A 15,194-nucleotide genomic window follows, 5' to 3' on the forward strand; every position below is an offset into this window, starting at 1 on the left:
TATGGTTAGCCTTGGGAATTTTTTTCTGCTTTTTTCCCACCCCTCATGTTTAACACTGCTTTGCGACATCCCAATGGTTAGGAAGAATCAGGAGCTGTGTCTGTCAATGAACGAAAGAGAAAATGGGATTTTTGACTTACTGTAAAATCCATTTCTCTGATGTTGATTGACGGACACAGCACCCACCCCTCTGTGGAGTTGACTTTCTTCTAACACTGCTTGTAACAAAACTGAGTGCCTATAGTTAAGAGTGGGTGTATACCCCCTGGGACTGCCCATAGGCGTAGTCAAGCTTTTTCCTGCCTAGGGGGCAATATAACCCATTGGTTAAGAAGAATCAGGTGCTGTGTCCGTCAATGAACAACCGAGAAATGGATTTTACGGTAAGTCAAAAATCCCATTTTTTTTTCTCCTACCCCAAAAGATTTTAGTTTGTTATTCAATTGAGTTGTACAGTTTATAGGTCACATTAGGGCTTGGTTTACGTTGGTGTGATGCGGAAACCCTGCGACTCCACTGCGGGTTCTCGCATCGCACCCAACTCACAGGCAGTTCACACTGCCATATTGCGAACCACTGGGAGTGTCAATACAAAGTTAACAACACCCCCCAGATTATTTTGCATATCACAGAACGAACTGTCTATTCGGACAGCCATTGTGAACACCCATGTGATCCTATTCTGGTGCAGACCAAAAAAAGGGTCATGCACAAGTTTGGTCCGAATGCGATGCAAATTCAGCCATAAAATCTGTATGGCTAAATTTACATCGCACAGACATCGTTTCTGACTTGCACAGCAGTGCAGTGTGAATCACGTGATGTCTGGCATCACTACAGTTTGAACCGGCCCTAAAGGTGGAAAAAGCTCTGAATTGATTTACCTTTGTCTCAGTTTTTACATTACAGAAACCTGACATTTTAACAGGGGTGTGTAGACCTTTTTTTTTTTTATATCCACTGTATGTGTCACCGAATTCAAGGAAGTAAATGTGTGGGGATCTTCACAAAGGAAATGGACTCTGTCAAGCGGATTTGACTGTTCAGTGGGGGATCTCTTCCCTGAGCAGGCGGATGACAGGTCTGTGCGATCCCGCCTTCTCAGTGGAGTATCTCTGCGCTGTGCAGAGTGGACACAGACACAGCCTGCTGTTATCTATGGGGCAGTCAGGGGGAAATGGACCGCCTGTCATCCGATCCTTATCTGTCTGTTTGTAGCTGACCGGTTTGGGTGTCAGCGGACATATGTTCGTGGACATCGGCTGTTCCTTAGAGCAGTGTTTCTCAACTCTTGTCCTTGGGGCACACTAACAGGTCAGATTGTAAGTATTACCTTGGGGAGATTCAGACTAGAATGCTGCAATCACTGAGCAGCAAATGATATCACCTGGGATGTATTTCAGTTTTCTTGCAAACCTGGCCTGTTAGGGTGCAATGAGGACCAGAGTTGAGAAACACTGCCTTAGAGCAATGTATGGTCTGATCGGGTCCACCTAAAAATAAAACTGACAAGTGGAGCTGATTGGTCTGTCGATGTGAAAGGGGCCTACGTTTACCAACTAAAAGATTGTTCAGACTAATGGGATTAGGCTAGTAAATGAAATGATTATGCAGGATTTATATAGCGCCAACATAAGGGCAGACCGTACAGTTGCAACGCTATTTAATACAGGAGGAATCAGAGGGCCTTGCTCGTTAGAGCTTAGGAGGGAGGGTCAGGTGTTGGAAAAATTTAATAACTGTGGGGGATGATCTGATGGAGAAAATAAAAGTACAGTTGTTGGGTAGGGGCAGTATAGGCTTCTTTAGAGGAAGGTTTTCAGGGATTGTCTAAAAACATATATTCGAGTAGTAAAGCAAATCTCCTGTGCTCAAGTAGAATCTGACGGAGTAGAGAGAGGTGCACTTCAGACTCAGATGGTAAAAAAAACCAATGGTCTTGCTGCCCCCTCAGGATCAAGGGTATCCAGAACCAACTGGGAGAAAAGACAAAAAAAGAAAAGAGGGCGCACCGACCTAGTGCATCGCCGCTAAAACCATTTATTAAAATATTAAAAAGTATACAGAATATTCACAAGGCAGGTGTGATAATATACACATCAACATCGCATAAACAATCTCTAAGGTAGCCAAGGTCCCATATGGGCTACAGCCACAGCAGCCCCATGCGACACTCTGTATGCCTATTTGCTACATATGGGACCTTGGCTACCTTAGAGATTGTTTATGCGATGTTGATGTGTATATTATCACACCTGCCTTGTGAGTATTCTGTATACTTTTTAATATTTTAATAAATGGTTTTAGCGGTGATGCACTAGGTCAGTGCACCCTCTTTTATTTTTTTGTCTTTTCTCCCAATTGTCTAAAAACAAACAGGGTCGGAGATAGTTGGACAGATTGGGGTAAGAAGTTCCATAGGATGGGAGAGGCTCGGTAGAAGTCCTGGAGGCAAGCATGGGAGGAGAAGCTTAGGGAGCTAGAGAGCAGGAGGTTTTGTGAGGAATGAATACAATGTGGAAATGAAAGTGTGAATTTACATTCTAACCATAGATCATATTGTAATGCAGGATATATATTTAGTGTTCATAGGTTTTAAAAGACATCTTCACTGTTGCTAGTGAAAGTCCTCATCTCGAGGTTTTCCCTTTCCAGTGGATCTTCAAAATGTTGCATCTCCCCTGACCTTCTGTCCCCATGATAAAAAGAATGGATCTCCACAGTGTGGACATTGGGTGCAGAGTTTTTGCTTTCTCCAGAGATTGCATCCCCTTTCCATAGTTTTACCTGGGTAACAAGAGCCATAATGCAGTGTGTGTAAATGGGCGCACAGCTGACTGGTTGGAACTTTGCATGGGTCAGGTTGATAAAAGGTCCCATGAACAGAGTGGGAGGAGGTTTGTTCCAGGCATGCGCAGGTTATTGGATGGCCTGGCGTACTCGGCCAGCAGTGCCGCTGCCTGTGGGAGTAACCTCCCTCCTTCGCCCTGTCTCCGCCTCCTCCCTGTACGCGGGGCTGCTGGGTAATCACCAAGATGGCCGCAGAGCGTGTTTGAGTAGTGCGCCTTTGCCGGACGCCCGTTGGCGTTGTTCGTTGGAGACCAGAGCGGAGTCCAGGCGGTCACATTAATCCATATCTGCTTTTCTGCCCCCCCTTTCTTCCCGTTCCTTGTCTTCCTCTCCCTCATCTCCCTTTCCATTCGACCTCCACAGGCTCCTTTCCGCCCACCTCCCCCCTCCCCTTTTCCTTTCAGCCGGCTGCCAGGGAAATGTTATCAGAAAACAAAGACTGGTAAGGGGATTCGGTTCAGGTTCGGTGGGCTTTATTTTATTTTTTTTTTTACGAGCAGCGTCGGTGTGGTGGGTTAGGGCGGGCGGAGGGGGTGGAAGAGGTGTCCTTTGTTGGGTGGCCATGTGATTGGGAGAGGAGGGGGGATGGATGTGCCGCAGTGTGTGTTGATCGGTACGGCTGGATGTGCAGGGATGGCTGGTAGCGCGGAGCTAGCCGCCTGGACGGTGTCGTACTCGGTGGTATGGGAGGGGAGGGGGCGAGGCGCTTCTCATACGTGTATAGGGACGTACAGCATGGGGTGTGCGTGCTGACATACTATCTTACTGATCAGCTAGGGGCCTGCTTTCTGGACTTTCTACACCTTCTACTATTCCCCCGTACACGGTTTTAAAGGATCACTTTACTATTTGGCACAGGACTTTGATTCCCACACTAAGAACACAAATGATGATTAGGAACTTCCAATTTCCGCAGCTGTATGTTGTTTGTTTTAGGGGTCTATGGCCCAGAAAGTGCTAAAGCAAGAGACAGACCGCAAGCTCTTTTATTATTATTATTATTATTCATTAATCCAGGTTTTCTTTTACTTCTTGTGGTTCCAGTAATTCTCTTTATTGGTGGTGTTTGAAGTTGCTGGTATTTTATTTATAGATCTAAAGGGACCTTATGGTAACCTAAAGTTGACCTGTTTTGTGCAATGCCCAAATGCATGTGATTGATATCTTTGGACTCCTTGCAGATTAAAACCAAATTCCAGGATCTGACTAATCCTAAAATAGCTCCTACCTGTCTAACACCTATTCGAACCACTCCGTAGAAGGAAGATTAATATACTTTACCACTTAAGCCCCGGAAGATTTTACCCCCTTCCTGACCAGGGCCTATTTTGCGATTCGGCACTGCGTGATTTTAACGGACAATTGCACGGTCGTGCGACGCTGTACCTAAAGGAAATGTACGTCCTTTTTTTCCCCACAAACAGCGCTTTCTTTTGGTGGTATTTGATCACCTGTGCAATTTTATTTTTATTTTTTTTTGATCATGCGCTGCAAACAAATAAAGAGCGTCAATTTTGCAAAAATAATATTTTTCACATTTTTTTTTTATATGAAATTCCCCAAAAAAAAATGTAAAAATCAAATTTTTTTTAACATCTTCGGCCAATTTGTTTTATGCTACATATGTTTGGTAAAAAAAAAATAGCAAAAAGCATATTTTGATTGGTTTGCGCAAAAGTTATCGCGTTTACTAACAAAGGGAAAGATTTTTGTCTTTTTTTTTTTTTTTTTTTACGAGTCATGGCAGCGATCTGCGTCTTTTTTTTTTTTTTGCAGTACTCCGACATTGCGGCCGACAGATCGGACCCTTGACTGACATTTTTGACACTTTTGGGGTTACCAGTGACATTACTGCAGTAATCAGTGCTATACATATGCACTGTTACTGTAAAAATGACACTGGCAGTGAAGGGGTTAACTGTATTGGAGAGAGAGGGGTTAAGTGTGTCCTAAGGGCTTGCTTCTAACTGTGATTGGACATGGCTACTGGTGTAAGAACAGAGATCAGCGGTCCTACATAGTAGAACTGTCTGATCTCCATTCTTACACAGGGAAGAATGACAGGCGGCTTTGTTTACATCAGCCGCCTGCCTTTCTTCCGGTGTCACGGACGATCGCGAGTGCCCGGCGGACATCGGGTCCGCCAGACACACACGTGCGCGGGGGGGGGGGGGTCGGTCCGGGAGCGCTCGCTCGCTCCCTAGAAGGCCTCACAGGCTAGCGATGTAGACCTACATCCCTTTGCCTGTGAGGGGCTGACCGCCGTAGTAAATAGTCGTGCGGCGGTCGGCAAGTGGTTAAGGTGCCCATACATAGTTCACAATTTGAGTGGATCAGCAGGGACTGGCTGAGATTCAATCCCTCTCAGCCTAGGTTCACACTGAATATGGGTCTGAAACTATTTCAAACCAACATTTCAGTCCGACTTCGGTGGGGGGCAGGTGGGGATTTGAGAGACATCTGTGCAGGTTTATGCACAAATGTCTATTGAAATCACCCCACGAAGTTGCCAGATCTTCTTTTGGTGCTGCCCTGCAAAGTCTGTGTTGCACTGATTCGGATGTTGGCAGCAATAACGTCAAATTGACCCAATGTGAACGGGGGCTAAGGGCAGGCTGATTGTTCTTGGGTTCAACTAAGGGCGGCCATAGACAGAGAAAATGTATTTCCTGAAACAAATCAAATTTGCTTTGATTCCCCCATCAACACAGTGTTAACAGGGGAATCCCTCCCGTTGAGTCAGTGTGTCTCAGAGTGTCAAAGAAGCACAGTGAATATTGCTAGCGGCTAGAACAGCCGCTAGCTGTAATCACAAGTAAAATCTAGTAGGCTGGTTGTACCCAAGTTGATCGATTAGTCAACTTGGTACATTCAGCCTGCCCATACATGTTTCGAATTTCAGCCGGTTGCTGCTGAACCAGCCAGGATTCAAGTCTTCTATGGCTGGCTTCACATGTCAAATTGTTTTACATGCACATACTGCTGGTTGCTATAGCCTCAAGCAATATTCATGTTTGCCCAACATGCCCTAACTGTGTTGATGGTATCGGGGGATTTTCAAAAGAAAATGGAATAATTTATGGGCTGCTTTATTTAATCTTGGGGTGCTCCAGTCCGGTCACATGATTGTGCCAGTGGTCAGCTTCAGGGGGGAGGAGAGAGCGCCCACAACAGATGTAATGCTTAGGCGATGTTACCCAAAGGCATGCAATGGGGAATTTTGTCTGCTGTATCCCCTCTTCCCTGAAGCCAGCCACTTGCGAGCTGATGACGTGACTTGACCAGAGCTCTATGGGCATAAGTGTCTTCCTTTTACAGGGTAGTTAAAATAGGTGTTAGAAGGGGACAGAGCCAATTTAAGCTTAGTTCGAGCCTGGATTGCCACTATAAAGCCATATGCGCTTGTGATGACCCTGTATGTTTCTTGATAACTTGTCTCTATTTTGCAGTGCAACCGAGAGAGAGGATACTATAATGGATGTTGTGGAAAATCAAGCGGAGGGTGAGGTCCAAGAAACGGAAAAATCTGAAAATCAGGAGGAGAGTTGCGAGACAGATGAGAAGAAAGAGGTAAGAGTTAATTTGCACCACAGCCAGACTTTCAGGGGCCTAACATTGAAGTATAATGAGACCATAATGGGAGCACATGTGTGGGATCTCTCACCCCATTCCTTTCTAATTTATAGCAATTTATTTACCCAATATGTCTTTGACAGGGTAATGTTTAACAGCTATACTTCCTTCAACTTACAAAATATCCTACAAGGCATAAATGGGGTGTGAGGCCCAAGACATGAAACCTGTTCATTGTGAGATAAGGGGTAACGGACACCTCTTCAGTATGGAGAGTTTGTATAGAGAACACATTAAACCTTTAGCTAGGCCCCCCACTCATCCTAAGCAATATGCCTTGTGATCACCTTAAACCTAATGCTAATAGTTACATGCTACTTTTCATTGTGGGTGGGTGGATGGGAATCTATAAAGTGAGGTCTCACAATATGGGGTTGTTAGAGGGAGGGGGGAGATGGTGTTTAAAGGTGCTCCCTGCTCTCTCCCACCTCCCTTGTCCACCAGCGAAGACTGTATAAGTGTGTGTGCCGTTCCTTCCTTCGTAAAGACACCTGTCCCATCGCCCCAGCGCTTCCACCAAAACCCTGCTGGACTTCCAGGCACATCAATATCCAGTCAGAGCCCAGCTTTACCCGGGCAGCCCCGAGAGTGCCGAACAGACGCTACCATGAGTGTAAAGAAAGGAGGGCTGGGTGAGCTACCGGTTTCTTTCTGCAGTTCTTCCAACAACAGAAACTCAGTGGTACTTTGTCACATCAAGCACAAAGACTCTCATTTGAAACAAAAGACTTTCTTTATGAAGTATGTGTATATTTGGGAATACTTATGCTGTAACTGAGTTGGTTGACAAAAGGACTGCTCTGCACCACTTAAGAGCTTGGAACTAAGATGGCAAACATTGGGGGTGTGTGATTTCTTGAAGAGAACGTTGTTTCCTAAAATGACTTGCTAATCATGACTTATCTGGAGGATATATATTCAGCTGATACGTTATTTGCTGCATCTATAAAACGTACAAATAATGGAAGATTTGTGGCTCTCCATATTGCTGCATAGGTTATTGAACTGTGAAAAATTTAAAACATTCAAGTGGACATGATTAAAAACTATAAACCAAATGTTTTCTGATCTCTGAAGAGTGCATGACCTAGGTCTCAAGTTTTCAACAGAAATCCTAACCACAAAGCAAGAAAAAGTAAAGTTATACCCAGAACTGTATAAAGGACTTTGTATGATTTACTGGAGTAAAGAGTTGTTGTACGGTTCATCCATCCTGCAGACCGGAGGCTTGTGTCAAGCTGCTTATTTACTGACCCTCTGCAATTTACATGGGTCTTTGCTATTTCAAAAAAAAAAAAAAAAAAGTTCCTGCATCGTTGAACTCTTAGCAAAAGTGACTTTTGAAAGCAAATGAAAAGTGAATTTAAGGCAGCCCCATCACTCACCCACCCTCCTCACCGTTCACCACTTCCCATCTCACCCACCAAAAAACACACGACAAAACCAAATCCAAAATAAGTGGAAGGGTATCGGCTGGCCATTCCTGAGCCACGTGGGAGAGACACACGGGGTACCAGGACACTTCATCATTCCTCTGATTAATCGTTGGTTTCCTTTTATATATTTCAATTTCTTTCCTTAGCCTATTGGGTTTTTCTTTTTTTTTTCTTTTTTCTTTCTTCTGTACTAGTTTATAACTGTTTAATAAAGCTTTCCACTGGAATCGTAAGCTTTTGTATTTGGTGAAGTTTTCCTCTTAAAACCAATTGTGTTGCAAAAAGCCCTGTGAGAGCCGGTTCACATTTGTGCGGCTGCGGCGTTCGCATGTAATGTCGGAGCGCACTGCTCCTTCATTACATGCGATCGGCTGTGCGGTGTGAGTTTAGCCATACACTTTGTATGGCTAAATTCGCACTGCACCCGCAGCAAACACGCACAGGACCCTTTTTTGCAGCCGCATCAGGATCGGATCGCACAGTGGTTCACAATTGTGCGATCTGCAAGATCGCACTGCGATATGCGATCAAACTGGGGGTGTCGTTAAGATTACATTGACAACCCCAGCGTATCGCATATGGCAGTGTGAACTGCCCGGGTGCGTTTGCGATGCGGGAACAGGCTGCGGATTCGCTGCCTTCCCGCATCGCATCAGTGTGAACCGGGGCTGAAAGAGGTATACACTTTTGCCACCTGTGCTTTTGAATCTTGATTCTCCTCAACACTTATCTGGCTAAAGAATTTTCAGCATCTGACATCCTTCCAAGAGTTTTGAATGCTTGGTCCCCCCCACTGCTCTGTGGCTTTACCCACCAGTTGCTATGTCACCCCTGTATCCTGTAGTGATATAGCTCCTGGCAGGTGTAACCATGGCACACTGTAAAAAAAAAAGAGGCACCCAGCACTCCTAAAGTGTGTTGCATGCTGGAGATTCATTAGGCAGCTTAGGTCTTCAGGAGTGTGAAGATTTAAGGTACACGGCTGTGTGACATGTATAGTGTGCCTCTTTCACAGTTTTTTTTTTCCCCACATCAATAGCTTTTAAAATTTAGGACAACTTATGATAGAAATATAGTAGCTGTCTTTGCATTGGCTTTCAAAATTGCAAGTTTTTAAACAGTTGTCCTTATCCTGATCTTATCTGTGTAATGATTTACGGATCTGGAATGAGTGTGAAGCCTGAACTTATTCTGCTTCCTAGGTAGGGAAGCCAGATTCTGGATCACAGCTCCAAAACCTTTAAATGAGTTGGAAATGGCAGCTCTAATTTTTTTTCACAGTAGCTGGTGGAGGTCTAAGGCCTTAAACAGTGTATTCCAGTTTTGCTTCCTCTTACATACAGGTGTTATGAACGTATATTTTTATTCGAAAATAGTAAGTGCTTTCTTAAATGCCTCTTATATTCCAAACAAGCAGTACTATTATACAACAGATCAGTCCCAGAACAGTGTGTGATTATAGTGAGTACAACACGGCCATGTAAAACAATAGGATTTCTAAACCAAATACAAGTTCTAAGTTTCAAGTGGAGCTCCTTTTTAATGAAAATTCTTTTTTTTTTTTTTTTTTTTTTCTTCTTTTTTTTTTTTTTTTCTATCCTTTTTATTTTAATTTGCTAAAGCACACATTGCAGAACATCAGCTTGGATTGATTTAACTGTTACTTGGAAAATATTGCTTTCTTAGCTGTTTTCCTGTAACCTAACCAGCCTTAAATTCTGGTTGTTATAGGTGTTTACTTATCTATTCCTTTCAAGAATGTTTTTGTATACATTGCACAGCAAGTTTTGCTACAGCAAAGGCACACCAATAAAGGCAATGGTAACTTAGAAGCCATCTCGTTTTTAGGAGCCAAAAATCATATACGGTTACTGGATTTGTCTAGTCCTTTGTTGGGGAACAGCAGTTCTTTATACACGAGGATAGAAATATTTTTGAAGATGGTGGGCACTTCAGTTTGTTAGTTTTGCTTTGTGGCAAGCCTGTGAAGATGAAGTATGAGGCATGATTGTTTAACCACTTTACTCCCACTATCAGTAAATTTGCCACTAGCAGGTGTCACAGCGATGTACTGCTATGTCGCAAGGCACTTCTTGGTCTTAGGGCGCATGTGCATGCACCTCTTGTGGATCTGTGGTGTGACTGGACACATCACAAGTTTGTCAGTAGGTTACTGCCTATGATTTTGACTGTATACCTGCTGATCGGTAGCCAATAACAGCACAGAGTTCTGTGTTGTAAAAAACACAGCAGCAATCTGGCTATTTCTTCTCCCTGAAATCCAGCTCTTGAGTTCAGGGAGAAAGGACAGCCAGATCCGGTGAGCAAATTTGTATTTGTCCACCCCCACAGTCGAACAGGTAAAAATGAGCACCATGGAAACCGCAGCATTCAAAATTAGCAATGGCATTGTCCATTTCTGTTCTTGCATTCCAATTGAGGCTGTATGGGCTCAAGTCTGATTTTTTAAAGTGGCTCTTCACTGCATCTGAGCACCACTATCCAAAAAACGCCATTTAATTTTCAATATTCAAAGCAAACTCCCCATCCATCCATGTCTCTATGCTTTTTATTTTTGTGAGAAATCATTTTGCATAACACCCCCTAGCGTTTCTGGCAATGGTCATCTTAAAGAGGAAGTAAACCCTCCTCTGCAAGTTGTACCTATAGGTAAGCCTATGATAAGGCTTATCTATAGGTACTGTAAATATCTCCTAAACTTGTACCGTTTAGGAGATATTTACCTTCGATGCATCCAGTGACGTCACTGGTGCATGCGCTATGAAGGAACGGCCACTCGTGCCGTTCCTTCAGAGCCCCGTGCAGTGACTGTCAGCTCCCGCGCGCGGGAGTGACGTCACCACGGCTCTGGCCAATCAGATGGCCGGATGCCGCGATCCCAGAAGCCGGCGACTAGACATGTTGCCCGTCATAGAGGTGAGCGGACGGCACGGCGGGGGCTCGTTCTAAGGTAAGTATTTCATAATGAGCTAGTATGCGATGCATACTAGCTCATTATGTATTTCTCTTTCAGGTTGTAAAAAAAAAAAAAATTTTACCGAGTTTACAACCTCTTTAACCACTTCAGCTCCGGAGGATTTGGCTGCTAAACGACCAGGGGGTATTTTGCGATTCGGCACTGCGTGACTTTAACGGACAATTGCACGGTCGTGCGACGCTGTACCTAAACGAATTTGGCGTCCTTTTTTTCCCACAAACAGAGCTTTCTTTTGGTAGTATTTGATCACCTGTGCGATTTTTTTTGATCATGCGCTATAAACAAATAAAGAGCGTCAATTTTGCAAAAATAGCAATATTTTTCATATTTTTTTATATGAAATTCCCCCCCCCCAAAAATGTAAAAATCAAAATTTTTTTAACATTTTCGGCCAATTTGTTTAAATGCTACCTATGTTTGGTAAAAAAAATCGCAAAAAGCGTATTTTGATTGGTTTGCGCAAAAGTTATCGCGTTTACTAACAAAGGGAAAGATTTTTGTCATTTTTGTTGTTTTTTTTTTTTTTAACGCGTAATGGTGGCGATCTGCGATTTTTTTTTTTTTTTTTTTTTTTTTTTTTTTTTTGCGACATTGGGGCGGACAGATCGGACCCTTGACTGACATTTTTGACACTTTTGGGATTACCAATGACATTTCTACAGTAATCAGTGCTATACATATGCACTGTTACTGTAAAAATACACTGGTAGTGAAGGGGTTAACTTTATTTGGGAGGGGCTGTGTGTGTCCCTAGGGGCGTGCTTTCTACTGTGATTGGCTGTGGCTTGAGCTGTAAGGACACTGATCAACGGATCTACATAGTAGATCCGTGTGATCAGTGTCTTTACACCGAGGAGAATGACAGGCAGCTTGTTTACACAAGCTGCCTGACTTTCTCCCCCGCCGATCGCAGAGTGGCCGGCGGACATCGAGTCCACCGGTCACACGCGCGGGGGGGGGGGGTCCGTGACCACGCGGGAGCGCGCCTCTGGGGGCGCGCGCTCGCTCCCTGGACCCTCACAAGCTAGTGACGTAGCCCTACGTCACTTTGCCTGTGAGGGGCTGACCGCCGACGTAGATAGTCGTGCGGCGGTCGGCAAGTGGTTAAGGGAAAATGATTCATGCAGCATTTACTTCCTGCCCTTAGCTCAAGTATGCATGCAGGAGATTGTGCTTAGCTGAGAAAACCTCTCCTCCCCTCTTAAAGACTTGTGGGTTGTATGACCTCATTTGCCTAGGCAGGAAATAAAGAAGTAACTGAAGAAATGTAAAAAAAAAAAGTTTAAAACCAGTAAATATGATCTACTACCCTATATTTAACTAACTAATGCTAGCAGCATGCAGGTTAAAAATGTTGATTAGGAGAGTGACGTTCTACTTTAAGGTGGAAGCACACCCTTCTGTCCTTTACAGCCAATAATGCTGCCATCATTGTCTGTTTGATCTGCATGTGATCAGCTATATCAGCCATTTTATGGCCTCACCGTAAAGCTAACCTAATCACTAGTAACACTGACACATGTCATTTTTTGTTTTGGACAACCGTTAAATTGATGGGTTTAATTCTACTTAAAAGGCTTAAGTTCATCTTTTGGAGCATGTTACACCCATGTTTAAAGTGTAACCTGCTCCAGCACCTCCCCCCTCTTAGCAGCTGGTGGGGGTATATCTCATCCACAATCGCTGTTGCATTTTAAAATCGGCGCAGCTGTGCAGAGCTTCACAAATACAGCCACATTAAAGGGATTGTAAACCCTTGTGTGTGGGTTTTTTTTTTCTTCTTTCTAACAAACATGCCTATGCTTACCTGCTCTATGCAATTGTTTTCCACAGAGCAGCCCAGATCCACTTCTGGAGTGCCCTGTCAGCGCTCCAGGCCCCTCTTCATAGGGTGCCCCCATGGAAAGCAGATTTCCCTGGGGGTATCCACGTGGGCTTGCTCCCGAGTCCTGCTGCTGCGTCCATTGACACACAGTGGGACTCGGCCCCATTACCCTGTCACTGGATTTGATTGACAGCAGCAGGAGCCAATGGCTCTTGCTGCTATCAATCTGTCTAATGAGGAGAGACAGCAGCTGGAGCCGCTGGCTCGTGCACATTGCTGGATTGGGCTTGAGTAAGGAAAGGGAGGGGGGGGTGGTCTGGGGGGAGCTGCAGCACAGGAGGTTTTTCACCTTCATGCATAGAATGCATTAAAGTGGATGTAACCCCTCACATAAACCCAGTGAAGTGAACCCTCCTCAGATGATGCAAAAAGATTAAAAAAAAAAAATCTCCCTACATAAGTTTTGCTTGTAATGTGAGGTCTTCAACTTTCTAGACTGTTTAGAAAGTGCACGTCCAGTTGAAATTTTCTCTTCCTGATTCATCCGTGGGAGGAAAGTTTGGCCATACAGACAGCTGATTGGAGGGAAGGCACACACCCCCTTCTACACAATCATGCAGAGCTGTGCTGTGAACAGACCAGCCTACTGCTAATCTGTTTTCTATTCATCCGCCTCGACAGTTGATGGAGAACTTGTCAGAAGTTATCATGCTGATAACAGAAGAACGGAGCAGGAGAACGCAACGGAACTTAATGCTTTGAAGATAGAGAAGTAAACACTACAGATAGATGTGCCAAGGTCAAATTTCATGAATGGGCAAATAGAAACCATTGATCATGAGGGGGGAGGGGGGATAGTGCACATTTTGTTTTTTGCAAAAATACTTGTATTTTTATTAGGAGTTAGCTTATCTGGGGCTGATGGTAATTAGCCCTGTGCTGTCGCATAAGGGTGAAGAGACTGTCAGCCCCATGAAAGTTCTAATTGGAAATCTGACTTAAACAACTTTTTCCCTATACTTATATGGTATAGCTGAGACAATCGCAAGTTATGCTGCGTGTTCCTCTGTACCTGCAAGTTATGAGCATTTACGTCACTGCCAGTGGTAGGGAAATTAACCTTTTGATTGTCCTACATGTGCAAACCTATCTTTGCTTTAAACGAGTCCAGTGCTATAGAACAGCAGTTGCCAACCACGGGGCCATGGCTCACTGTTGGGCCACAGGTTCCCTCGACTCTGGCTTTCCTGTTTGTTTAGGAAGTCGCAACCTGGCAGGAGTGTGCTGTCCTGCACCCTAGCCACCTCCTGGGATGAGGATCAAAAATGGAAAGTCTTGGAATGAGGATAAAACCCAGTCTCGGCAAAGTGAAGTGCACCAGACTCCAGCTTCTCTGCTAGTACAGACCATCAGCTATAGCTCGCTAGAAGGAGCCATGCAGCTTTATCTTCATTCTAGGAGTGCAGGACCGCACAAATCTTAATGTTCTATGTAAACTAGCTGATGTCTGCCTGAGCCTGTGGCAGGAGTCCTGTTTGACAGCTGGGGAGGAGAGAAGCTGATCAGCACAAATATGCCCTGAAAATATAAAGAAAATTGGGCGTTCTACTGCTTGGATTTTGTTTCTATGCGTGCAGGATGTTTATCTTGGGGTATAAAATGCACATTCCCCTCCTCAGCTTCTTTTTCTGTTCTTTAGGTGCCATGCATTGCCTTCATCCTGAAATCTTTTTTCATTGCCGTCTGACAGGCTCTCTTCTTGCATTGATTATTAAGCCTGGTACACATGGGTTGCATTAAAAAAAAAAAAACGTACAGCTCCAGTTCGGAGCTGCTGTACTAAAATGGGAGGTTAGTGCAGCGATCTCCCCCGCTGAGCTATTGCATTCTGACAGGAAAAGCGGCCCCCGCCAAAAGACTCCTGTAATTGCTCTCTGCCAATTGGCTGAGAGGGCTGATCGGCAGCTAGTCGGCTGCTGGTTTTCCAGCATGCATGTCCAAATGAAGCCGGCCATGTGTACGACTCTTCTATTAAAAATTGCTTATCTTCATTGTACAGGACACGTACTTTATTCTTAGACTAAAAGTTATATGCTTCCACCTTCACAGGTGATTGGACACTGGCAAAGCTTTACTGAGAACAGCAGAATCCATATAACTGTGCCCACTCTATGAGGCTTCAGTTTTTTGTTTTTTCGGGTTTCCTTGTGATGGTAGACCTATTTTATTTCTCTATAATTTCACTTCCTTTGAGATCTGACAGATTCTTCTTATGCTTGGGACAGGGAATACAGGACATAGCTATGCTTTTTGAAGGGAATGTCTGAATCGCAACACTGGCAGCATGGTATAACGTACTTAAGCCTACATTATATTTTTATATATGGTTTTCAGGTTACTAAAAGTTTGTTCTGACTTATAAAGTATCCAGAAGGGTGTCCTCATTTAATGT

At 44.2% G+C, this 15,194-nt stretch overlaps 1 protein-coding gene across 1 annotated transcript in view; it reads left to right on the forward strand.

Moving 5' to 3' along the window:
- ACIN1 (apoptotic chromatin condensation inducer 1) overlaps window positions 1–15,194 on the forward strand; it is a 219,613-nt gene that overhangs the window by 178,052 nt on the left and 26,367 nt on the right. The window contains exons 9-11 of the mRNA XM_082244819.1: window positions 6,300–6,420; window positions 6,992–7,259; window positions 7,842–7,993. Coding sequence (XP_082100945.1) covers window positions 6,300–6,420; window positions 6,992–7,259; window positions 7,842–7,993 — 541 coding nt within the window. The remainder of the gene's footprint in view (window positions 1–6,299; window positions 6,421–6,991; window positions 7,260–7,841; window positions 7,994–15,194) is intronic.

The sequence above is a fragment of the Pelophylax lessonae genome (assembly GCF_965119305.1).
Source record: "Pelophylax lessonae genome assembly, chromosome: 1".
NCBI classification, from domain to species: Eukaryota; Metazoa; Chordata; class Amphibia; order Anura; family Ranidae; genus Pelophylax; species Pelophylax lessonae.